Genomic DNA, 26,038 nt, shown 5'->3' on the forward strand with positions numbered 1-26,038 from the left:
ATATACCTATCAATGCATCCAAGGATCAACGTCCCACAGCCTGGTCTCTGAGCAGGCCTCATGGTTGGTGGTCTAGTCAACCAGACTGTTTGATGCGGCCGCTGGCAGCCTGACATCAAACCTTTATTCTTTGATGGTGTTTATCAGATATCCTTTGAAGGTGCTTATCAAGTTCTCTTTTGAACCCCGAATGTGTAGAGGGGGAGTGTTGAAAAGTCTTGGACCTTTCACGTCGATTGAATTCTCACTCAGCGTGCCTACTGCACGTCCGCTTTCAATGGAGCTATTTTGGACATCCTGCCATGCCTTCTGGTCTCATGTGGTGTCATGTCTATGTGCAGACCAGTCCTAGTATTTTCCAAGTGTAAATTATTATGCATCTCTCCCACCTGCGCTCTAGGAAATACAGATTTAAAAACCATTCAGTGATCCCAGTAATTTATGTTTTATTGAGTGGATTTTACCACTAAAAGATCTTTGCATGCTCTCCAGGTCAGCAATTTCTCCAGCTTAGAATGGGATTATTAGTGTTCAACAATATTCCACTCTAGAGAGAACTAGTCTTAAAAAGTATCATTGGTACAGCATTTCTTGTTTGAAAGCAAATGTGAGCTCCATATATATGCAAGACTTTTAATCTTATGCAGTTCCCTAATACTTCATATGATGGGATATGCAGCCAAAGGGTTAAATACGACAAAGAAATTTTTATGAAAAATATTCCAGTCGGTTGGATGGTTTAAATCTTTTACATGAATAAATAGTGTCTTAGAAAGCTGACCTGCTTTTACTTTATATTTATTCCATTATTCTCGGGTCTGTGTGTTCAATAATCTGTCCCACAGAACTTATTGCAAGCTTTATACAGGATTTTGTACAAACCCATTCAGGAGAGATCTCCGAGTAAAATTACCTACAACAGCTAAATTTGGTTCTGCAAACTTACCCTACTAATGTCCACTTCTGTTTGCCATTTAGGTCGATTAACATAATCTTTGCCTGATGGGCGTGGAACACGAGCTCTGTAGCACCAACCCGCCTCACCTGGACGTATAGGTTTCCTGGAAAGATAATTTTTTTTTAACTATTTTGCTAACCTTACATTTTAATATACAAAAACTATTCATACACTATTATGTGACTCACTAAATTCCTATAACCTCTACATTCTAAAAGCCAAAGGGAAATGGCCAAAGCCATTTCCCACATTCATTAGTATCACAAGCAACAAATTCAAACATCCCTGTTTTTTTTCCCTGCTGACAATTATGAAAAGTTTTATTGTACATAAAACTTTTCATAATTGTCAGCATAATAACTGTAATTTAATAACAAGTTAGTATTACTGTATATGGCTTAACTCCTAATAACATCATGGAAAAAATTAAAGCGTAATGTTGTTCAGAAAGTTGCTCAAGACACAGAATAACAAAATATTTTGTATTAACACAGAATGCATTAGCACATTCTGGCTAATACTCTATTACAAAGGAAATAGTAAAGCAGATGCAAAGAATTATAAACTAAAAGCTCTACATCACACATCATTAAAACCATTGAAAAGCATAATAAGATGATCACAAAACACACAGAATCACAGTGTCAACATAACCCTGGGCAACTTGGGTTCAGGACAGGGTGCTCATGCCTCTCACAATTACTAGACCATTATCACATGGAAGACTAGCAAAGCGCTGTTGTAATACACACAGATCGTGTTTACTGTTGGTGGGTGGGTTCAAGTTCAAGTATGTTTAAGATAAGCAATAAATACATCTCAAAGGGATAGAGTAGCTTAGGCTATTTCTATCCCCCGGTGGGGTGGGGTAGATGGATTAGTGATGGAAGGAGGGAGAGAGGTCATGGAGGTGTTAACATGTGAGATAAATTATAAATGACTGAATCCAATACAGTACACACACTTTTTTTCATTTATTTATTCATATAATTAGACCTTATTTTTCAGGACAGCTAATTTAGACAAGTAGGCATTCAAGGTAAATAATATACTGTATTTTTTACGTTATTAATCACAAAAATATTAGTCTTGTGAGGATTTGTGGTGATCCAGGAACGCATCCCCATTTATAGCATTGCACCTATGGAACATTTTGCTTTGCGTCCCAAACTGCTCCCAAACACTGCTCCCAAACACATTCTCAGAATGTAACTTGTTCATAGTTAGGGAACTGCCTGTAATGTTATACTGAATTCTTTGCATTTAGAAGCTAATCATTTTACAATGAGAATGTGAAAGAAAATCTAGTAAATACTGTACAAATTAAATATAAATTACTTAACAACATGACCTGGAAATGAAGATACAACTAAACTGGCAAACAGGCAAGGAAATGAACTGAAAACAATTTGTTCAAGTTGTTCATACAAATATAAAGCTTTAAGTGCAGTACAGTACAGTATATGAAAAGCTCAATTATGCATATGACACTTGGTTGCTCCCAGAGCTTAAGATAAGGTCTTACTTGTCCCATAGGCAGGACCATGCTCAGTCAGGGCATGGTCAACATTCTACACTAGAACAGCAGAGATCTTTCAAATTATCCCAAGGGAGACATGATAGAATGCTCAATCCATCCTGGAATGACATCAGGAAGATTCATTCAAATACACTCAAAACCTCAAAAACTCTTCCAGGCACTACTCGGCATTACAGAGATTGTCAAGCAGCATTCTTGCTAGCTAATATCCCACCCCCCCTCCCCCTTTCCACTTACTGGGATAGGGAATATTTTTTCTTAAGTTAACTCAGAATTAAATTAACCTTTCCCAGCCCAGAGAGCACACACACCACAAAAGTATTCCCATGACTCAAGTCGCCTCCACATTCAAGGCTAACTCTAAAAGAAACACAATGCACACGGAAGAAGTGAGAGTTCAGGAGTGACTGAGTATTCAGTTGCTGTGAGAGTAGAAATATTACCCCCCTGCAGTAGTAAGGGAAGACCTACATTTTCACAAACAGTACTGTACATTCAAAGTTGCATAGTACTGCCAGATTAAGTTTACACACTGATAATGAAGGTATGCAAATAATAAAAGAATGCAAACAGAAGATCTAGTGGCAAAACAAGATATTAATGAGTACAATGCCTCTAGTATGGTGAACATACACAGTACTTTAATTAACTCTGCAACTATTTTCTCTGGACTGATATCTACCAATCGCATGACAGAATTAAGCAAGGTAATGATAATGTTGCCTGTCCTCATAAACAAAGGCCAAAGTCCATTCCATGCCCCACCAAACCCCCTCTTTATGAATGAAAACCGGTTTACAAACGATTCACAACTGATGACGTCCGATCACTTCCGGAACAAGTGTTTCGCTGACAATTTTTGTTCGAACCACAACGCTGTAAATGCTTCACCCAAGTACCATAAATACAAATAATTGCCAACAGACCCTAAAACACCTAACCTAACCAATGCCTAAAATGCACATAATATATAATAATATTAATTTATATTTAAGAAAATTCCTGTTTTGAATGAACAGCACGTTAAAATTTATGAATGCATCTTTGGGGTCGACCACTGGAGGAAATGGACTTAGTCTGAAAACGGGTTGTGTATGTACAATGCGACCCCAATTCCGCAATAATTAAGACCTCAAGAGTTTGAATACCTGAAAACCCGATAACTGAAGAAAAGCACGTATGCAGTCTTTAGAATATGGAATGGTTCCACAGAAGGATGTGGAGTGCAAGTCTGTAAACTCTAAGATTGAGGTGAGCGTATAAAATGGATTTGGTAATGTTGAATGAATGGATGATGATAATGAAGTGTATGTGCAAATGAATTTGAGATTAGGACAAGGAGAGGAAAACAAAATTATGGAAATACATGGCAAGTGTGTGAAGAAGCAGAGATTAAGTGTGAATTGTGTATGAGAAGTGGTATGAACAAGGTTAGTTGAAGAAAGTTTGTTAAGAGTGATTGATATACTTGTACTGAATACTCACACGGAACACTTAATACCTAGTCTTATGAAGCAGTTTGGTGCATTTGTGGAATGTGGTGGCACAGGTCCACTGTGATTTCACCAAATTATCTATCACCATTCCATTCCTAAACAACTCTCATATATTATCTGGACAAATGCCTCTCCCACCCCATAAGTGGGAAATGTGGTAATGATCAAAATATTTATTATGTTCACATACTGTACTGAACTTGTCTATAAAAGTATAATGACAGTATTTATGCAGAGCACAGCATATGAAATATTGTTACATAAAATTATTTCATAACTTACGCATTTTCATCTAACTGTACTTCCTCTTTCTTGGTGACGCCTGAATTCTGATGTAACTCCATGTCCCTCTCCAAGCGCTCCTCTTTAGATAATGCTAAAATAAACGGGACAAAACAAAAATATTGATCAACAACAACATTTATTACTCAACATTAAAGTAAACTTAAAATTCAGCATTTAACTTATGTGATTAAGAATTAAAAATATAGGGACAACAATTCAAGTTAGTGAGAATTCTGAAAAGCCACTTAGGGCACTGAGAAGCAGTAATCAAATTATGGGGATCAAAATCATCCCACTATAGAAGTTTTTCAATCACATGACAATTCAGAATTGTCTCCTGCATACCTCCAGCATATGAACAGACTGCACCAGAAGCATAGACTGACATAATACATAATTTGGCACAATGACCACAGGCTGGCACAATGAGCTGTGTGTGTTATGGGAACATGGGGTGCTGTGAGCGTAGAAACATTACCCCCCCCCCCTGCAGTAGTAAGGGAAGACCTACATTTTCACTATTGTTTCAGTTCACAACATTCAAACCAGTACCAAATAGTGCTCTCCTAAGAACTTCCACAACTCAACATTAACCTTTCATTAAATACAATTAAAAATGATCTAATATTTTCTCTGTATACGGTATGCCCTTCTTTATTCTTAACATTAATTACTTCCACTTGTATGTTCCAATCATCATTCCCTATCAACACACATTTGTGGTCCCGGGTATGAGGCTCCAATGGTCCAAGTGAATTAAAATATATATGTACTTGTTTATACAAGTCCATGCAAGTGGTGGCAAGTTTACTCAGGGTGATAAAAATACCCCACATGAGGAAAATTACAAATGTTGCAGGAACACCTTATGAAGTCTTGAATTCCTAGATACATTTTGGATGCTTGAGGATGACACACAGCATCAATCATTTTCCAATGGGAAGGCAGCTCCCATGAGAACAAAATTGAAATAATAATAATAAAAATGCATTTACTGGGGCAATGACTTCTTACTTTCCTATGTTGGCAAGTAGCGAGCACTTAACAAGAGAGCAATACTACCATATTTGTGTTAGCAAGTGATGATCATGTTAACAAAGCAATTTAAATGTCTAGAAGGGGGATTCTAAATGAGGGGGATACAAGCGGCAGCCCTCCCCTCTCACAACAGGGATACATATGGTTACCCACTCACAATAGGGGATAAATAAGGCTACCCACTCACAATAGGGGATAAATAAGGCTACCCACTCACAATAGGGGATAAATAAGGCTACCCACTCACAATAGGGGATAAATAAGGCTACCCACTCACAATAGGGGATAAATAAGGCTACCCACTCACAATAGGGGATAAATAAGGCTACCCACTCACAATAGGGGATAAATAAGGCTACCCACTCACAATAGGGAATAAATAAGGCTACCCACTCACAATAGGGAATAAATAAGGCTACCCACTCACAATAGGGAATAAATAAGGCTACCCACTCACAATAGGGGATAAATAAGGCTACCCACTCACAATAGGGGATAAATAAGGCTACCCACTCACAATAGGGAATAAATAAGGCTACCCACTCACAATAGGGGATACACACATGGCTACCCACTAACAATAGTAATAAAGGAAACCACCACCTCAAGATTTAGAAACTATTTCCTTACCTATAAGACCCATTTTTACATTCAAAATGACCTTAAATATCACCATATATCCAATGGTCCAAAGACTCAACTTGTAATTTCCACTGAACAACCCTACTATTATGAAAGTAGCCAGAATGCAGTTTGTTTGATAACTTTCCATTGTTACTAGAATTTATCAATGACAAAATATTAATTATTATGCTCTAAGTATTTTTAAATTTAAATAAATACAAATTCTGGTTGCAACTTATATTAGTTTTACCAATTGCATAATTTTGATGTCTTGGTGATAACCAATCAGCACTTGGCCGGCTAAGCCTCGTCGTGTGGCTATAATATAAAGAATGCCGACCTGTTTCTACACCTGCACTGTCTGCCTTTCTTAAGAGGGCTGCACACAATCCCCATCATTCAACAGTCATCGGTCACAACATATGTGAGCTGAATGATAGTGTATACAGTACAACTAAAAGAGACATGAAATGGAAGCTTTTTATTAAACTAAATGAAGGTGCAGTATAGGGAGACTGGTAATGTAGTGTGTATTCACCTAGTTGTATTTGCGGGGGGTTGAGCTTTGCTCTTTCGGCCCGCCTCTCAACTGTCAATCAACTGTTTACTAACTACTATTTTTTTTTCCCCACACCACACACACACCCCAGGAAGCAGCCCGTGACAGCTGACTAACTCCCAGGTACCTATTTACTGCTAGGTAACAGGGGCATTCAGGGTGAAAGAAACTTTGCCCATTTGTTTCGGCCTCGTGCGGGACTCGAACCCGCGCCACAGAATTACGAGTCCTGCGCGCTATCCACCAGGCTACGAGGCCCCACGTAGACCCTCCCTCTTGTATAGACCCTCTTGTATACTGTACTTGATTATACATAGACAATTTTTATTATTATTTTTTCCCCTCAAAATTTAGAGGGCATTCAATGGACTGGAGCAGATAGGCAAGCAATTACATGTGACCAATCTCTGAAGATAGGGCTTGCTCAGTCAAATGAAGTCATTAGAGATGTGATGGCTATACAGAATAGTAACTGTTAGGAATGCACAATATTCTATTCTTACTTTTGAAGTCATCTGACACGTTGAAAATCGGACGCGACCACATTGATATGAGTCTGCCGCAGCGCTCCCGATTCAGCTTGAGTTCCTTTGGGTGCTTGTAGAGATACATAATAGCTTTACCTATACCTGAAGTCTTCAACATGTCTTGTGACAGCGGTGGTAACTGAAAAAGATTTGATCATGTTTGATTAATGATTTGTTATATACAGTAATTTTATGAAATAACAAAGTTTAAACATTAAATATTATGAGGCCATAAATGTTTAAAATCCGAATACCAACCTTTTAACAAAATACTGTACATACATTACAGCATTGTCATCCTACTGAAAATCAGCAGCATATGCAACGTTGGTACATATAAAGATAGTATGGAAGAACGTACCTACAGAAATCTTCCTCAATAATACACACAGCATATACCAGACTAGTCCTAGGATATGTAACACCAGCAGCTCAAACTTTATAATCACTCTGGAAATGCAAACTAATGTGGTCAAAGGAGAAGGAAGGCTACATGATTATCCCCAAGAACACTGAAAGAATGAATGGTGAAATTTAGGCTCCATGACCAAGCCAGAGATAAATTAATGATGGACAACAATTTACCTGAAGTAACCATCTAATAACGGCTTCTCGAATTTTGGCCGCAGGAAGCGAGCGATCAGGCATAGGAGCCAGCCAGTCTGTCAGGGCAGACAATATGTTTGCATCAAGGAATCCCTCAATGAGATTATGTTTGTTAATCTGGGTCATCGCAATAGTTAACATTCCTATCTTCTTAGTGGCAGGCTTTCGTTGGGCATTTAACTGGCGATCCTCATCTGCAGCTTGACGCATCTGACGACAGACAGGTCAATAAAAAAAGTGCACATACAGAACTCATTAAAATAAACTAATAGATAAAGTTCATACTGATACATAAAAGTCACTCTCATATCATTAGTACGTATGTAAAAATTAACTGCTGACCTGTGCTTCTATTGTCATAATTTAGCTTTACAGAAATATGGATGGGGTCATGATAGCCATCAAGGTAAGAATACTCTACTACAATAGGTCAATTTGGAGTACACAACATTTTATGTACAAAATGGAGATTTTCTGGCAAAAAAACTTATAAAATATAGGCTAGCCTATGTGATTAGATGATTTTTCTTACAAAATATGAAAGAAAATTACTAAAGGTGAACACTGACAAAACTAAAGGTGGTGGAAAGATAAGAAGACTTAATTTGAAGTAAAGGTAAATGGATATAAAGTGGCACTCCAAAAATGTGGACACTGATATAGTGCACTTTGTGAAAATCCAGACTAAATCTGCCCACTAGATTATCCTGCTGAATCTCAATTTCTACAAAAATCCTGAGTCCATGAAAGCTGTGATGAAATCTGGATTGTCGGTTCATGTAAAATAATTATCATAAAATTGCAATTTTTGTATTTTTCTAATATCACTTCTCTTTGTTGTTAAATTTACCAATTTCCTGTTTGGGAAGCAACAGCTCAATTGTCTCTGGTGTCAAAGTGAAAAGGCCAACCTCTGAAGGACAAGCTACACCCACAACAAAATGTAGCCCTGGTTCCAAAACCCTCACCAAGAGAGGGTGCACAACAAAGCCTAATGGACAACAGTAAGGAGAGCAGAGAAAAGTGTAGCAGCAGAAACACCAGCTGATCCAACCCTAAAATGCCAAAAATGAATCAGGCCGACTCTTGGGAAACCACACGAGCTCCAAGCGACACACAAATGGGAAACAAAGTGGTAGCCACCTGTGGAACCTCATCACTACAAAAGCAAATAAACAAAACCAAGAAACATAGGCTAGAACCACAAAAGCAGATTGGTGAACTAAATGTCACAGGCCATGAGGTAGAGGGTAATACAAAACCAATAAGCAGCAGGAGGAGGAGACAGTAAAACTGATCATTCATTTGTAGCAAAACAGACGGACAACCGCCAAACACACAAGTAGCAAGTGTGAGCTTGGCAGGTCAACTCACAGTGAGCCACACCAAAGACGTGCAGAGGAATTACCAGGGCCTGAAGGTAAGGTCCAGGCAAAATACCCGAGACACCTGGAACATTCATCAAAAGAACTGATACTGAAAGCAGCCTCTAGATAAACACAACTATCAAAAGGTATCAGCAGCAGGGATGAACTCCCAAACTCACTGAAGAAGTAGCTGTCAGAGCAGGAGCAATGCTAAACAAGTGCCTAGGGACAGTCTGCCCTAAGTACATATGTACAAAACAGTAACAGGAATAAAAAAAATTGATAAATAAGAATTCTTCAGACCTAGAACTTCAAGAGAAAGAGGTCATAGATTTAAGCTAACTTAACAAAGCTGCCGAAAAAAACATTAGAAAATTTACTTTCGCAAACAAAATGGTAGACAGTTGGAACACGTGAAAAGGTGGTGGAGGCCAAAACCATCAGTAGTTTCAAAAGAGTTATATGACAAAGTGCCGAGAAGATGTGGCACCACGAGCATAGCTCTCATCTTGTAACTACACTTAGGTAATTATACACACACACCTACTTTCATAAATTTCATATGCTTAATAAAATTTACTAGGAAGAAACTCATTTACACAATAACAATATTTAATTATTTAATTATTCGCTTACCTTCCTAACAATAATAGCAATGTGTTCCTCATTGTCATTGATGATATCCACATTATTTTTCCTCCTTCGATGCTTGCCCCCTTCTTCCTTCTTTTTGGCCATCATCATATCAAAATCATTGACAAAGTCTGGTTCTTCATTGCCTTGCCTTAGTTGATCACGTATTGCTTCATCTTCACTGTCCGACAATTGGGACACGCCCTAGAAACGACAATTATTAAATGGTTATAATTTTGCGTATTTGACTAAGATTAATGATAACTGTATCTACATCAATAATCAAAGCAAATAATTTTTTGGAATCAGCCAATTCATGGAAGTGTCCTTAGTCCCCTATAAAATTTATTTCATACACTACAAACTCTATTGTGAAATAATGTGGTGACTTGCTAAGTCCAGTCAAGTAGAATCAAAATCTAGCTGCGAGTGAATATAAAATCATCCTTTCGGAACAAAAACACTTATGCTCCCAAAGGCAAGATCACTGAAGGTTCTATTGAACCCACTGCACTAGTACAGCAGTAATATTTGCAAACTTCCCTGTTGCACTATACTGGTGCTAGGGACGCACTGGAGAAAAGCCAATTTCAGGCCAGACTACACAAAATTCACCTATCGGCATTCAAAAGTTCTCCAAGTCCTACTTGGCATTGTGAGGAATGCAAAGTTATACTCTCATAAATGCCAGTTTGTGAGACCTGCACAAACACCCAGTGCCCCTGCCTTAAGACCCATCAAATTCTGACAACACTTCTGATATGAAAGCTGAACCACAAAAACAGAAAGCATATTATTCCACGTGAACACAAACAGATCCACCCATGGGGGTGGCTGAAGGTCTTGCATATCAAACCAACTACCATTCCATCCCAATCAGAGTCCTGAGAAAAACAGGCTGAGAGAATAATTTGAAACCCCATATATACTACCTGCATTAACATCATATTTTGTGGAATTAGTGACAGTTTAATTTTCAAGACCGTGCCAGAAAAATGTGTAAATATAACAAGATATTGTATTTTTTTTTTATAAAAAACACGAACAGATACGTACTTTGCTTGCACCTTCTTCACCATTTTCATTCCCCAAATTTTCTTCAGCCAGAGCACTGCCAGGTCTGTCGGGACCCTTGTCAGAACCACCTTCGCTTTCACTGCCTTTGGACTTCTTACTCTTGCCTCGCTATCAAAATTTAAAGATGATAATTCAGACAACGACAGCAGAGATGGTGAGTAAATAGTTAGTGGTATATGCGTCAATATTATTTATATTTTGTAGGCATAGCAAAAATTCTGATATTGTAAAAATAAAAATCCTACAATAGTAAAAATATATAATGAATGCCAAACATGTCATTTTTATTTAAAGTGATGTACATCTGGGGCCAGATTCACAAAACAGTTACGCAAGTACTTACAAACCTGTACATCTTTTGTCAATCTTTGGCGGCTTTGTTTACAAATATTAAACAGTTAATGAGCTCCGAAGCACCAGGAGGCTGTTTATAACAATAACAACAGTTGATTGGCAAGTTTTCATGCTTGTAAACTGTTTAATATATGTAATCAAAGCCGTCAAAGATTGAGGAAAGATGTACACGTTTGTAAGTGCTTGCGTAAGTGCTTTCGTGAATCTGACCCCTGATTAGTTTAGCTATTATTGTGATGATTTGTAGAAGCTCTTATAAACACAGCATCGGATTCTAAACTTGACAACTGCAATGATTTTTAAATCACTAATAAATGCAAGCTTCTAAATCTAAATCTTGAGTATGGAGTAATAGAGAATAGAGTATATAATTATACATATTACAACCTCTTATTATAACTTCTCTTAGGTAAATAATCTACTATAAATCCATGTAAACTGTTATAAATGTATAAACATTTATTATTAAAACATTTGAATTTAAATAAATGCTTAATATTTGCATATCATTCCTAGCAACACTATATGTTGTTTTATTTGAAAAATAATCACAATACTAATTTCCAAGTGCCTAATACACTCGAAACTCCCATCTCTTATCAAGGTCCATTTCATTCTACAATGCTCTTAAATTACTATTAACTATTTGAGTAAAATTCATCACCATTTCCTAATTTTATAGGATGGGTAGACCTTTGACCAGAAATGGGAGGAGAATAATATTGTACAATATAAGAAGCAGAATAAGCTATTCTATAATAAAATGCTCGACAGCCACATAATAGAGAACAAGCCTACGAACGCAATAGCAAATCATACATTTGTGTATGTAATTTCAGTCCCCTGAAGCCGAGGGAGCCGGTAGGCAGGGCGGAGAGCACGCTGGACTTGTGATCTTGTGGACCTGGGTTCGATCCCAGGCGCTGGCGAGAAACAATGGGCAGAGTTTCTTTCACCCTATGCCCCTGTTACCTAGCAGTAAAATAGGTACCTGGGTGTTAGTTAGCTGTCACGGGCTGCTTCCTGGGGCTGGAGGCCTGGTCGAGGACCGGGCGCGGGGACACTAAATCCCCGAAATCATCTCAAGATAACCTAACCCTGGTGCGCGGTATTACACACACCAGGGTTACACATCATCATTAATATACTTGATTCCAGAAATAAGAATTCTCTCATTATAATACTCGACTTAAAAAATTAACCAACCTCGGGACCTGAATCACTATCACTTCCACTAAGCACAGACTTCTTTTTGCGCTTCTTGATTTTCTTACTGGAACGAGGAGCCTCATCGTCAGAATCACTGACTCCGCCAGACCCACTTCCACTTGCCCGTTTCTTATGTTTGACCTAAAACAAGAAAATACTTATATAATAGTCAAATACCTGCACTGTACAGCAAAATACATACTGCATTTAATAGGTAATTTAGTTGGAGAGTAAAGTTAAATATTTAACATTAATTAAAGCTATATACCTAGTCAAAATTTATTAGAACTAGAACTTAATAGTATCATAACTATTTCCACTTTTATCTTGAGATATTTATTATTTTTAATCTACAAAGTTAATGCTGGATATACAGTATAGGAATTTCATTTCGTAGAATGTGAATGTCATACTAAATTAGCCAAAATTGCCAAAGAAGCCAAATTTCCATAAAAATTTAGATTTTCAATCATTTTAACATATGGACTGTTTGATACTGTATTTTATTTAAAAAAAAATGCAATGTAATTTAAACTAGAATTAAACAAGATATAACCTAAACACTGTATCAATTATACTTCAACTTTGATTAATATAGGTAAAACTAGGCAAATTAAATTAGTATTTAATATAAACAATATCAAAATGTTATGATCTGGTAGACCTTTAGGCTGTGAACCATTTTCTTCGCCCTTATCCCTACCAAGTGATATGGTCCAAGTAACAACAGCAGAAGCCTGCAGGAGAATGTCTCAGGTCTGGAAAGAACCTGAAGCAACAGCTGAACCAGAGAGAAGTGATAAAGAAACCCCCAGTAAGCCCAGTCCAATGTGCTCGCATCCAATGTGGCAGCCCCAGAGCCGGCCCCGTCTCAGACCAAACGAAAACCCCGCCTCGACTCAGAAGCCCTCAGATGTTTGGGAGCCAGCAGCAAGGGGGCACAAGGAAGGGGGGGGGGAGCAGGGCAAATCACGCCAGCCGGGAAGGACTCAAGGGCATGGACGAAACCGAAGTCGAAGCGACCAATACCCCCAAGTCCAGGTCCCTAAAACCAAAACAGGGCAGCCCCAAGGCATTTGAGCTACCAACCAAGCTAACGCACTGTAATAACAAAAACCTAATATGCAACGCGACAGCCGCTTGACCCCTAAGATCTTCCGAAGAAGAAGAATGGGTAAATTGGAGAACGAGCAGAGAACAAGTCTCGCACAATTCCGGGGCAAAGGTGTCACCAACCCAACAAGCAGCATGACAGAGGAAAAACAGATGAGCGTCACCCTGAGACAAGGGCAACGAACAACCCTGTAACTCGTACAAAGCAAGAGAAGACTAGAAAGACATATCCATAGTAATGGCGAGCTCCCAAAAGGTTTACCAGGATTAGCAGGGGAATGTGTCTACACGGTAAGCTCAGGCATTTGTGCTGCAAAGCTGGTCGATCCCCCTTCAATTACCGAGCAATCTGACCCCTGAAAAGGGTGCAATCTCAGGGCCCTAGAGGAGGACCACCCAATGCCACCTAGGCGAACCTAATTGAAAACCAGGCAGACCTCTACCATGCAGAAAAGATCATGAAAACAAAATCCCTGAAAACACACCACACAACAATAAGGCATCAGAGAGAGATATGGCCACAGTTAGGTATGCGAGCTGCACAACCACAATGCATCCCAATCCAGCAACAAACACTCCCTACCCAGGGCCAAACAAAAACACCAAAACCCCCACCGATCCTAAAGGCGAGGTCAATGTCAAGCAACAGCAACCCCTACAGAAGTGAGAACCCGAAAGCCCCAAGGAAGAGAACCCTGAGACCCAAGGGAAGTACAGTATGCAGGCGATGAGTCACAATAACGTGGCTGAAGTATGTTGACCAGACCACACACTAGAAATTGAAGGGACGACGACGTTTCGTCGTTGAAGGGACGAAACGTCGTCGTCCCTTCAATTTCTAGTGTGTGGTCTGGTCAACGAAGTACAGTACTTACAGGGTGCCTAGGGAAAGAGAACTCTAAGCACATGCAGCCCGAAGTACAGGTTTCTCCTGGTCACCGCACCACCCATACAGCAGGCACAACCGCAAGGGCAAAATCCTGACAGGATAATAAGGCCAGAGGAGACACCAGCTCCAGCCAGCATCAGTCGATGAACTGGGGAGGGGGGGGAGAACGAGCAGCTGGCTAGGGGGGTTGCATGAATGAGTGGCACTTCGGTCGGTTTCATGACATTTTGCTTGTTGCAATGTTTTTCTTGGGGGAAAGTTCTTGGATTGTGTTCAGTCTTAGGTTGCAATGTTCTACCAGTTGGGGTTTGTTTTGGGACGCCTACCGTTCCGGGTGCCTTCTCCGGTCGATGGCAGACATAGATATACTCTCAAAGAGTTAAGTTTTCATAGAACATTGCTCCTTGCACCTCTCTAAGGGAGCCAAATTTTGGATCATAGTTCCTGGTAGGCAAGAATTCCATGTGACTAATATAGCATGTATCAGTCCGATAGCTTCAGGAAACCGACAGGGCTCCCGACAGAAAAAACAGATTGGATAACAAGAACCTTCCAAACAAGAGATGTCAGGCCAATGATGATACTTTTATGCTCTCTAGAGTGAAATATTGTTACACACATACAGCCCCATTCAAAGTTGGAGAAATTGCTGACCTGAAGAGTATGCAAAGGTCCTATGCTACTATAATCCACTTAATAAAATATCTAAATTATCAACCCGTTCTGTTTACATAGTATTTTTTTGTAATTATGTGGACCATCGCATAGACACATAATGGACAATTAGATAGTAAAAATTTGGTATTCACTTCACAGATTAAAAAAAAAAAAAAAAAAGCTATACACCAAACTTAAATATTCCTAAGTCTAGTATAGCATATATATGTATTATATTAGGCCTCAAATAGCATGTATTAGGCCTAGGAAGGTAAGGTTAGGTTAAGTTTTCTTTGCATCAATACAAAAACTTCTTCAGTTTGTCCAAACTCAATAGTACCGATTTCTACTTTCTATTTGCCTTTCACGTGAATACTGTACACGTACGATGGTCCTCATCGTTACTGTAAGTACTACCTAAACAGGGGGATGGGTTGAAATTATTGGGACTGCCTACAAATTTTTAATCTGTATTCCCTAGAGCACAGGCAGGAGAAGTACATAATTATTTACATTTGGAAAATATTAGAAGTACTGGTCCCAAACTTGCACACAGAAATAACACCACACAAGACATAAAGGCATGGCAGGATATTCAAAACGGCCCCACTGGAAAGTAGAGGTGCAATACGTATGCTTAAAGAACTCAAAGCCCAAGACTTTTCAACACTTTTTCCCCTACACATACGGGGCATAACTGACCAACCTCTTGCAATGTTCAAAAGAGAAATCCAAGCACCTTCAGAGGATACCTGATCAACCAGGCTGTGACTCATACAGCAGGCTGCGAGCAGCCGCATCAAACAACCTGGTGGATCAGACCAGCAACCAGAAGGCCTGGGACACAGGCCTTCTGTGCCATGTTCTGTGCCAACGATGGCATAGAACATGGCTTCTATGCTTCTTCTATGCCAACGGCCATACCACATTGAGAACACCGCTTCTCGTCCAATCAGCGAAGTTAAGCAACGTTGGGTTTGGTTAGTACTTGGATGGATGACCGCCTGGGAACACCAAATGCTGTTGGCAATAATGTTTTGACCAAAGAGCCAGAGCTCAACCCCCGCAAGCACAATTAGGTGAGTACAGGGACATTGGTCTCCAGAATTTCCAACAGGTAGACAGGTGGGTAATCAGGATGACACTGCGATGATGCCTGAAAAGTTTTCCATGGTGCCAGTGCCTCAAATATGGCTTCCCCTGATTACATGATCGCTTCCCACTGAAACCAGATTATTACATTAACCTATGAGGCAACCAAGTAGAATAGCTCAGAGTAACACATTACAGCAATTATCCATCTAACAAATATATACAGTATACAAAGCATGAGATGTGATCTTACTTTTTTACGTTTCACTACATCCGATCCTGACCCTTCTGAACCGGATAACATTTTGCGTTTCTTGGGAGAACTGACTCCATCTGAACCACTTCCTGATCTGGAGCGTGATCTGGAACGACTGCTCCCACTTTTGGCACTGAAACAAAATAAAACGTAATTATAAAATGTCATATATTTTACATTCAATTTGGAAGTCAACAAAAACAAGTAGAAGATTCTTAGAAAGAAATTTGATTACATTAGATAGTTATAATATAGTTATACTAATGAATTAATACACAAACCTGGCTATTTTTTCTAAACTAGATCCATAAGGCTGAGCCCTTGATAAATTGTTAAATTTGAGTACGAAATTATCACATATTTAGACAAACAAACAAAATTTTAAAACATAACTTCAGTGCCTAATTAATAACAAATCTTATTTATTCATTCACTCATTATCATTACCCCATTTCCTCTTCCTTGAGGGTGAGGAAGCATCAGGCCTGAGACAAAAATTGAGTATTATAGTGAAGAATTTTTTTTTTTGTATACTGTATTACTAAATAAACACATTGTTCATCCATTTATATATAGCATTCACACTATGTAGCAACCTTATGGGGTAAGGAAAAATGCCAACAGTTATCCCAGAGCAGCAGTGCTCCCTGTAAATTGTCAAATACAGTATACAATGAAATACAGTACATTCATTCCCCCTCCTAACAAACCACTTTTACAAAGCCTTGTGCCTTTTCATACCCAATGTTCTGTAAACTCACAATCCCTACTTCCTTACACACTCACTTTCCATGAACTCTCTGCCATTTTCTTCACAATCTTTTTTTCCTCCTCCTAGTTTCAAATTCATTTGAATACGCTCTTCACCTATCAACTATTATCCACACATTCAACATGACCAAATAATCTCGGTATACTCTCCTCAATCTTGCTGTGTACTTTTATGCTCCATATCTCTCCATAACATTCTTATTTTTTATTCTATTCTCCTAACACCACACATACTTATCATATTGGCCATTTCTACTAGTCAAATTCTTGATTATTCAAGTTCATGCAATGATGTCATCTCGCATTTGCACACAACACAGCACTAACACTCCTTTATGCAGACCTCTGGCTGCCATGAGCAGCTTTCCTTCACTGACTTTCTTTTCTCTTAACCTCACTTCAAATTTTCTATATATTCCTTTCTTCTCCACTTTATATAATAATTTTTGCATATACTTTATCACCACCAACAGATCTCCCAATTTTCTCACCGACATATTCATCACTTCCATACATTTATCAGCTAATATACTATCTTGCACTCTTCTCACATCATCAAATCCCACTCTGTTCACAATAGCACCTCTTTCATCATATCCCATTAGAAATAGAAATAGAAATAGAAAGTATTCCTTCTATATACTTAATTCCAATTTCATCTTTGCCATTTAATATTCTCTCATGCTTATGTTTAATGTTCCTAGTTACTAATTCACCAGCTGCCCCTCTGCACTTCTTTTGAAATGTGCTTCACTTTTCTGAATAATTTTTGCAAGTTTATCTCCTTATCTTCATTTATCCATTTTCCAGTTTAACCACATACCTATTACTATACACTCAACATAAAATATATATACTGTATATGTTCAGAAACTTAAAACTTCTCACCTTGCTCGACTTCCAGATCTGCTGCGAGATCGAGATCCACTCCCAGATCTGCTTCTAGAACGGGATCTACTTCCAGATTTGCTTCTTGAACGTGATCTACTTCTAGATTTGCTTTTCGATTGTGATCTGCTGCCAGAACGTGACCTACTTCCAGACTTGCTTCTTGAACGTGATCTACTTCCAGATTTGCTTCTCGAACGAGATCTACTTCCGGAACCCGATCTACTTCCTGACTTACTTCTAGATCGTGATCTACTTCCTGATTTACTTCGAGAGCGGGACCTGCTTCCAGACTTACTTCTAGATCGTGATTTACTTCTGGAGTGAGATCTGCTCCCAGATTTGCTGCGAGATCTAGATCTACTCCCAGATTTGCTTCTAGATCGAGATCTGCTTCCTGACTTGCTACGAGATCGAGAACGACTAGGAGAACCACTGCCTGCTCGACTACCTGATTTACTGCGTGAGCGAGACCTGCTGCGAGATCCACTTGCTGCTCTACTTCCAGATTTACTTCTTGATCTAGAGCGACTGTGTGAGCCACTTCCTGCTCTACTACCAGATTTGCTACGTGAGTGAGATCTACTATGTGATCCACTTCCTGCCCTGCTTCCAGACTTGCTCCTGGACCTTGATCTACTCCTTGACCCACTGCCTGCTCTACTGCCTGATCTGCTTTGTGTACGACTGCCAGGTCTGCTGCCTGACTTGCTGCCCCCTGCCTCGGGTTCTGAATCTGAAGCCCCAAACACTTCTTCTGATACTTTCTCTTTCTGTTCATCAACAGTTGCAGGATTTTTAGGAGATTCAGAACTTGGTTTCTGAGGCTGTATGTCCTCATCCTCACTATCCATTACAGAGCGCCTCTCCTCAACTTCATTATCACTTCCACCACCCGACCTGAAAATAAAATTTCACATTAAAGTCCCTGGAATATGTGTAACATACTAATATTAAAATTGTTCAGTAATTTTGATCACCACAAATAATAAGCAATTATAGTATTAAACAATATGAAAACATTAATATTTCCCTACTTACTAGACAGTGGAATATCGAAAGTGATAATCTTGAATTGAGTAACTCCTAGAATACTGCTCCTATTTCAAAATAATATTTTTGTGATATAAAAACTAGGTATGTTTTGATCTTAGCTGATCAAGAGAGGTATACACCAGGCCAGCTTTAACAAAGTAATGTTCCAAGTAAGGAAACTTCAATTTCTGGGCGAGTCAAGGTGGTTTCCTGAAGCCATATGCAGAGATGGTTACCATCTACTGGGTCACATCAATCATAAGAGATCTGGAGGCCTACCAGGGAGTGGAGCTAGAACCTCCATTCCCCCGCACCTTCAGAGAGACGCATGCAGCGATGACATTTATTTTTGCCACCTCACTGGGAAAGGCAACCAGAAAGTCAGGGAGTCAAAACAAACCAAACTGGATTCAAGAGAGACCGAAGCTTCAGAACTGGCTGAAAGAGTCCGCCCATCTAGGGTGCCTGACAGCTGGGTGGACAGCGATTCGGACTCATAGTCCTGAGGTTCCGGGTTCGATCCCCGGTGGAGGCGGAGACAAATGGGCAAAAATGCTTCTTTCACCCTGATGCCCCTGTTACCTAGCAGTAAATAGGTACCTGGGAGTTAGACAGCTGCTACGGGCTGCTTCCTTGGGGGTGGAGGCCTGGTCGAGGACCGAGCCACAGGGACACTAAGCCCCGAAATCATCTCAAGATAACCTCAAGATCTATGTAAACAAATGATCGAATTCTCTCGGAACTAGCACGAGCTCATTCGCCCCATCTCCTACACTTGTTTGAGGGAGGGGGGAGATAGTTCACCACCTGCCAGGCCTGAGTTTCTAGTTCAAGGGCTCAGCTAGACAGACACCCAACAAACTGGGAGGAAAGTAAAGGATCGAGGAGCCAGCGGGGCTCACCCAGAAATTGGTGTTGCATTACATTCATCTCTGGTTTTCTGTAGGGAGCCCCCTTGTGACTCCCTGAAGCTAAATGCCCAAAGGGAAGGAAGAAAACATGTGAACTAACCAGGGAGGAGAGAGAGAGAGAGAGAGAGCACTGCAGGAATCAAGAGGAGAATGAGACTCCCAGCCAGGAGATATAATCCATGGCCACACAAGAGCCAAAGACTGAGAACATTCACCAAATACCAAGCCGCCAGAACCCTGTTTGACCTCCAAAACCCCGATGCCCAAATGTCAGTCCAGCTCATGTTCACAAACACAGCCAAAAGAGCAGCATACTTCCTTTATGTCATGGGCACAAAGGTAGACCACAAACTGGCTAGACTTACAAACACTGCAGATGACCTAGGAAAGAAGAGCCTTGGAACAGTGGACCAAGGAAACAGGATCAACCCACAAGGCATTCACTGAAGCAGAATCGGTGGCATGAAGGAAGCGGCAGAGAGCCGCCACCGGACACAACACACAATGCACCCCTGGCCTAACCAACTAAGCATCAAGGACAGCCTCTAAGTTGAGAGAAAGTAGCACAAGAGAACAAAAGTGGAAGCTGAAATTGCAAATGAGTCAAAGGAGTACAGTATAAAGAAATACTCGTAGCCTGTACGGGTGGTCAACAAGTGAACTGAAAAACAAGTTACGAGAAGAGTCTAGAGGCATTAAATATGCTAAAATTAGAAGATAGAAGAAAAAGAGGTGATATGATCACCACTTACAAAATACTAACAGGGATTGACCAAATTGACAAAGAGGAACTCCTGAAACCAGCAACTTCAAGAACAAGAGGACACAGATTCAAGCTAAAGAAATAAAGGTGCCAAAAAAATATTTGAAAGTTTTCTTTTGCAAACAGAGTGGTAGACGGTTGGAACAAGTTAAGTGAGAAGGTGGTGGAGGCCAAAACCGTCAGTAGTTGCAAAGCATTATACAATAAAGAGTACTGGGAAGACGGGACAACACGAGCGTAGCTCTCGTCTTGTAACTACACTTAGGTAATTACTAAGAGTAGTAGTTGTAGAAGTCACCTCCATTCACAACTTTAAGGAAAAGTTTGACAAAGATATCGATTGTTAGAATAGTGAAGAATTAATGCAATGGGTACAACAATACAATAGTAGGTGGGGGCATAAAGAGCTAGACATCAATTCTTAGTAGTCAGTTATAGATAAGTACTGATAGGTAAATACCCCTCGATCTCTTTCTTTATCAGAATTTTTTCAAGCTTTTTCACATAGTTTGTAGCTTGTGTGTGATCTATTTTCTTCTATTCTACATTCCATAGCATGGCCAACACACTCACTGTGTGTTTGGGCAAAAAAAACTCTGAGTGTTACCAACCTTCTGTCACCTTCGTCTTCACTCATATTTCCAGCACTACTGACACTTGATCTTCGTGATGCCCTAGATGATGCAGATACCCTCGAGGTTCGTGACGCCCGTGAAGTTCTGGATGCAACAGATTTCATAGATTCATTATCAGAGTCATGTGCTGCAGCAGGGCTTGAGCCCGTTTCTTCCTCTGAAATTATAGCAATAAAAATCATTTTTAATTATATTTATGAATATATTCTGAAATGACTGATTACAGTATTAAAATTTAGACATTACATCAAAATCCTTACTATCCTGCAATGATAATGACTTAGATATAAATAGTATTTTATCTTTTATAAACAAATGTGTACTGTACTATATAGCAAAGACTATTTCCTAGGAATGCACTGAATTTAATAATTATATAAAAATATTGATATGTTTCTAATGCACCATGCAAGGCCTATAATAATGAGAATACAATAAATAAAATTATTGAAGTTTGGAATTGGTGCACTCACTCCCTACAGTAGAGTAACAACAACAATCCCAATAGACAATGGCAATGTTGTTGCCTTTTCCAGAGAGTTTCACAACCCCATTCTTAAACCTTGCACCGCCTTCCTGGGCGGGCTCTCTCACCGCCTTCCTGGGCAGGCTCTCTCACTGTCTTCTCGGGCGGGCTCTCTCACTGTCTTCCTGGGCGGGCTCTCTCACTGTCTTCCTGGGCGGGCTCTCTCACCGCCTTCTCGGGCGGGCTCTCTCACTGTCTTCCCGGGTGAGCACTCTCACCACCTTCCCAAGCAAGCTCTCACAAGTAAAAGTCTTAGGAAGTGATGTGGTGGAGAGAGACTACATACACAGTTTCAAATGTAGATATGATTGAGCCTAATAAGCTCAGGAATCTGTACACCGGTTGATTGACAGTTAAGAGGCGGGAAAAAAAAGAGCCAAAGCTCAACCCCCGCAAGCACAAGTAGGTGAGTACATCCTTCCCAAGCAGACTCTTACAACTTTCCCAAGCAGAAACACGGTTTGAAATGAAACTGAAATGTCATAATTTCTTCTCTTTCTGATGTGTGGTTTGGACATCATTTCTTCAACCATGTTATTGTGACTCACCGTGTGCACTCTCACCACTTTTCCAGACAGACTCGCCACCTTCACAAGCAAATTCTCATCACTTTCTCAGTCTCTGAACCACAGTACTATAAACTGTACAGTTCAGTTTGTGTATCACTTTTTTTATGGAGAGTCCAGTACTTCTGCCAAATGACATGTCCCATTCATGTGATCTTTCCCAATGTGTTAGCCTTTCTATATTCAAGGAATTTCATCAACTTTACTTTTGATATCGCAATATTTGTGAGTACGAATAGGCTGTTTATAAGCATAAGTAGTCAGGCTTAACCAAGTAGAAAGGAGAGGTACAGTATCTTAATGTTCCAACCTGTCATCGTGTACCTGACCATAATCATTCTAGGAAGTTCAATATTCATTTAGCAATGCCTAAAATATTTATACAGTACAGTACTCTTATTTTACAATGTTAGTTTTGGGTTATACAGTAACTATAAATTTAGTACCAAGATATAGACAAATGAATTTGCTATTATGTATGAATGCAAAACAATTATTTTAATAACATTATTTTTTTCCTGGGTAGTGTTATTTTCTAATTCCTTAAGTTGTTGACCAAACCACACACTAGAAAGTGAAGGGACGACGACATTTCAGTCCGTCCTAGACCATTCTCAAGTCAATTGTGTCTCTCTTAAGAAATTAAGTCTTCAAGCTATAGAAAATGGCTATTATTCCTCTCAAACTGTCAAGAGCTGTGATACAGTACATTGTTACAACTCTAGATAAGGAATCAGTAACCTTCAAGACATCTTCCTTAAACTGTCTAAAGCAAAGGTCAAAGCAAAGTTTGAGGGGGAATAATAGCCATTTTCTATATACAGTATACTTTTGTTATGTTTGTTTATAAAAAAAAAATGGGTAGATTTGGTATGTTTAGATTAATATTCTTTGTACTGTGTTACATTTCTCCTGGATTGCTCTTTGAATGCCTTTCTTTTGTTTGGGCAAAATATACAGTTATTGTCGCTGATATTGTATTAGAGATTTCATCATGTTGGTTAAATGTATTACTTTGTTCGATTTCATACTGATTGTAATATCTTGTATAAGTTGCATTTGGATTTAGTTCCATGATGGGGACATGCGTGATTTTGTTTTGTGCACCTGACATGACTGTTGTTATTGATTTTGTTCTGTTCAACAGTTTTTATCTGAATTTACCCGAGGGCCACTAACACTAGTGGCTTCGATGGAGACAGGAAGCCGGTGGCTTATTAAAGGTCCCCCCCATTTGTCCTGATGATTTTACAATTTAACAGCATTTTGGCATTTATGGTTTCGGTAGGTAGGTGGTTCCATGGGCTTATAACCCTGTGGGTGAATAAGCATCTCCTGTTCTCAGTCCTGCATTGTGGCTTGTTGAGCTAGCAACGGTTGCTCTTTGTTTCTGTTACATCTGACCTTTTAAAGAAATTTTCCGGATCAATACCCTCTAAATTGTTCAGTATTTTAAAAGTTTCGATGAGATCCACCCTGTCATGCCTGGTTTGTAGCGTTGTTAGCCCTGTGGCTCTCAACCGCTCCTGATATGAGAGTTGACTTAGCTCTGGAAAAATATTTATTGCCCGGTGTTGCACCTTCTCCAGAGCAGCTATGTTTACTAGTTGTGTTTTTGCGGGGGTTGAGCTTTGCTCTTTCGGCCCGCCTCTCAACTGTCAATCAACTGTTTACTAACTACTTTTTTTTTTTTTTCCCCACACACCACACACACACACCCCCAGGAAGCAGCCCGTGACAGCTGACTAACTCCCAGGTACCTATTTACTGCTAGGTAACAGGGGCACTTAGGGTGAAAGAAACTTTGCCCATTTGTTTCTGCCTCGTGCGGGAATCGAACCCGCGCCACAGAATTACGAGTCCTGCGCGCTATCCACCAGGCTACGAGGCCCCAGCTATGTTCTTCTGAAGATGTGATCTCAATGCTTGGATACAGTAATCCAAATGGAGGCACACCAGATTTATACAAATGAATCACTACCTTCTTTTCCTCCAAGTTTGTTGTACATACTGTTTTCTCGTTTTATTATAATTTATATGATTTTAACAATAAAAAATGAAAAACACTAAACAGGGCCAAAAATTGTATTATAGTGTGATAATAGATTGTGTATGTGACACTTGAATACTGTATATGCATGTTTACGAACATTTCAACATTCCTCATATACAGTACAGTATTTGTCAGTACAGTAGAATGAAGCCTTGTGGGCCACCTGCTCCAATTAGGATGTCATATAAGCAGCCACCATGTACGTATACCTGCCCGATCACTTGGGCTGGGTGGTAAAGCGCCGGTCTCGCTTCACCCAGGTCAGCGTTCAATTCCCGACCGTCCCCCGTCCCATCGTAAATCTTTATCCTGACCCCTTCCAAGTGCTATATAGTCGTAATGAATTGGCGCTTTCTCCTGATAGTTTCCTTCCCTAGTATGTACACTTAGGTGGTTCTACTTGTAAGGTAGGATGTTAGATACTCCCCCTAGTTTGGTGCCTTCTTAGGATAATTACTTGTAGGGCAGGATTTTAGCCAGGCGTGTAGCTCAAAGCAGGAAGCTGGTGTGAGGTACGCCGTCGAAAGGCCACTCAAGATCCAGGTACAGCACACACACAATTGACTCTATCTTTGAGAGGTGTGGTTGTCCAGGCTGAAGCTGTGGCGTGTGTGTGTGTGGTGAGGCAGTGTAGTGCGAGGCCGGCCAGGCATGGTATAAATGAGCATGTTGATGATCCCAAAGTAACCTGACGGAGCCCCCACACACACACTCATATCTTCACTACTGGCACGCTAAGCATACCTTATAACCTAACTACACATTGCTTTACTGTCCATTGTAAATCCCCTTAACGAATTACCTGATTCCATGGTGCAGAGGTAGCCACAAGTCGGGTAATATGTAATGTCTGGGAGGAGTGAAGGCCGCCTCCAGGAGCCCCGCACACTGTAAACACCTTCACGCAACTCCTCAAACAACCACACTATCTAACATTTACAAGAAAATAACTTATAAACACTAAGTAAATTACTAGAAAAATCAAGTATTGTTTCTTTTCCCGGTGGAAAGTCGTATTTCTAATTATATTCGTCTTGGTAAATGCATGAAATATATTTTAAGGAGAAACGAGCGTAATTGACTATAGTTTTTCTCTTAATTTCGTGAATTTAATTCAGAATTTACCTGAGAATTTGCCTGGAATTTACCAGTATCTCTTTCTAGTAGCCTCGACGAGGACAGAAAGCCGACGGCTTGTCAAAGGTTCCTCCATTTGTTCTGAGGATTTTATCTATTTGGATCTTAAATTAGTGCAGTTCTGGCATTTACAACTTAGGCGGGTAGGCGGTTCCATTAGTTTATAACCCATTTATTTATTTATTTATTTATTTGTATACAAGAAGGTACATTGTAGCATAATTTGAGGATTATCTCTTAGTATAATGTAATCAAATATGCGTTCAATATAACAACCATAATATAAGATGATAGTAATGATTGCAATGGTGAAGTTGAATGGCTTAGGCACATATATTAGGGGAGTGGATAGCACAAGATACAGTGCGAGTTTAAGGCACTAGGTAGGAAACTATGAAGATGAAATTAGGTACTTTTTGGTTTTACTTTCTAATAAGGCGTAGGTTTGACAGCTTTTTAATTTGTTAGGGAGT

General features: G+C 39.6%; 1 protein-coding gene and 1 non-coding gene across 6 annotated transcripts in view; one reads left to right on the top strand and one right to left on the bottom strand.

Moving 5' to 3' along the window:
* The window catches only part of LOC138351906 (protein IWS1 homolog), a 44,921-nt gene extending 19,572 nt beyond the window's left edge, over positions 1–25,349 (bottom strand). For all 5 annotated transcript variants that reach the window (XR_011222668.1, XR_011222667.1, XM_069304020.1 and 2 more), the window contains exons 1-11: positions 25,231–25,349; positions 21,260–21,440; positions 17,940–18,839; positions 16,278–16,413; positions 12,271–12,414; positions 10,690–10,818; positions 9,637–9,837; positions 7,613–7,843; positions 7,004–7,166; positions 4,277–4,370; positions 947–1,061 (exon numbers count right to left, since the gene is read on the bottom strand). Coding sequence is in view for 3 of the 5 variants with exons in the window: in XM_069304020.1 (XP_069160121.1) it covers positions 947–1,061; positions 4,277–4,370; positions 7,004–7,166; positions 7,613–7,843; positions 9,637–9,837; positions 10,690–10,818; positions 12,271–12,414; positions 16,278–16,413; positions 17,940–18,839; positions 21,260–21,440; positions 25,231–25,240 (2,304 nt within the window). In the remaining 2 variants the exon portion in view is untranslated. The remainder of the gene's footprint in view (positions 1–946; positions 1,062–4,276; positions 4,371–7,003; positions 7,167–7,612; positions 7,844–9,636; positions 9,838–10,689; positions 10,819–12,270; positions 12,415–16,277; positions 16,414–17,939; positions 18,840–21,259; positions 21,441–25,230) is intronic.
* On the top strand, positions 15,843–15,961 carry LOC138351991 (5S ribosomal RNA). Its single transcript, XR_011222677.1, has one exon. It is a non-coding gene; the product is annotated as a 5S ribosomal RNA (ribosomal RNA).
* Positions 25,350–26,038: the final 689 nt, after the last annotated feature.

The sequence above is a fragment of the Procambarus clarkii genome, chromosome 51, assembly GCF_040958095.1.
Source record: "Procambarus clarkii isolate CNS0578487 chromosome 51, FALCON_Pclarkii_2.0, whole genome shotgun sequence".
Taxonomy (NCBI): Eukaryota; Metazoa; Arthropoda; class Malacostraca; order Decapoda; family Cambaridae; genus Procambarus; species Procambarus clarkii.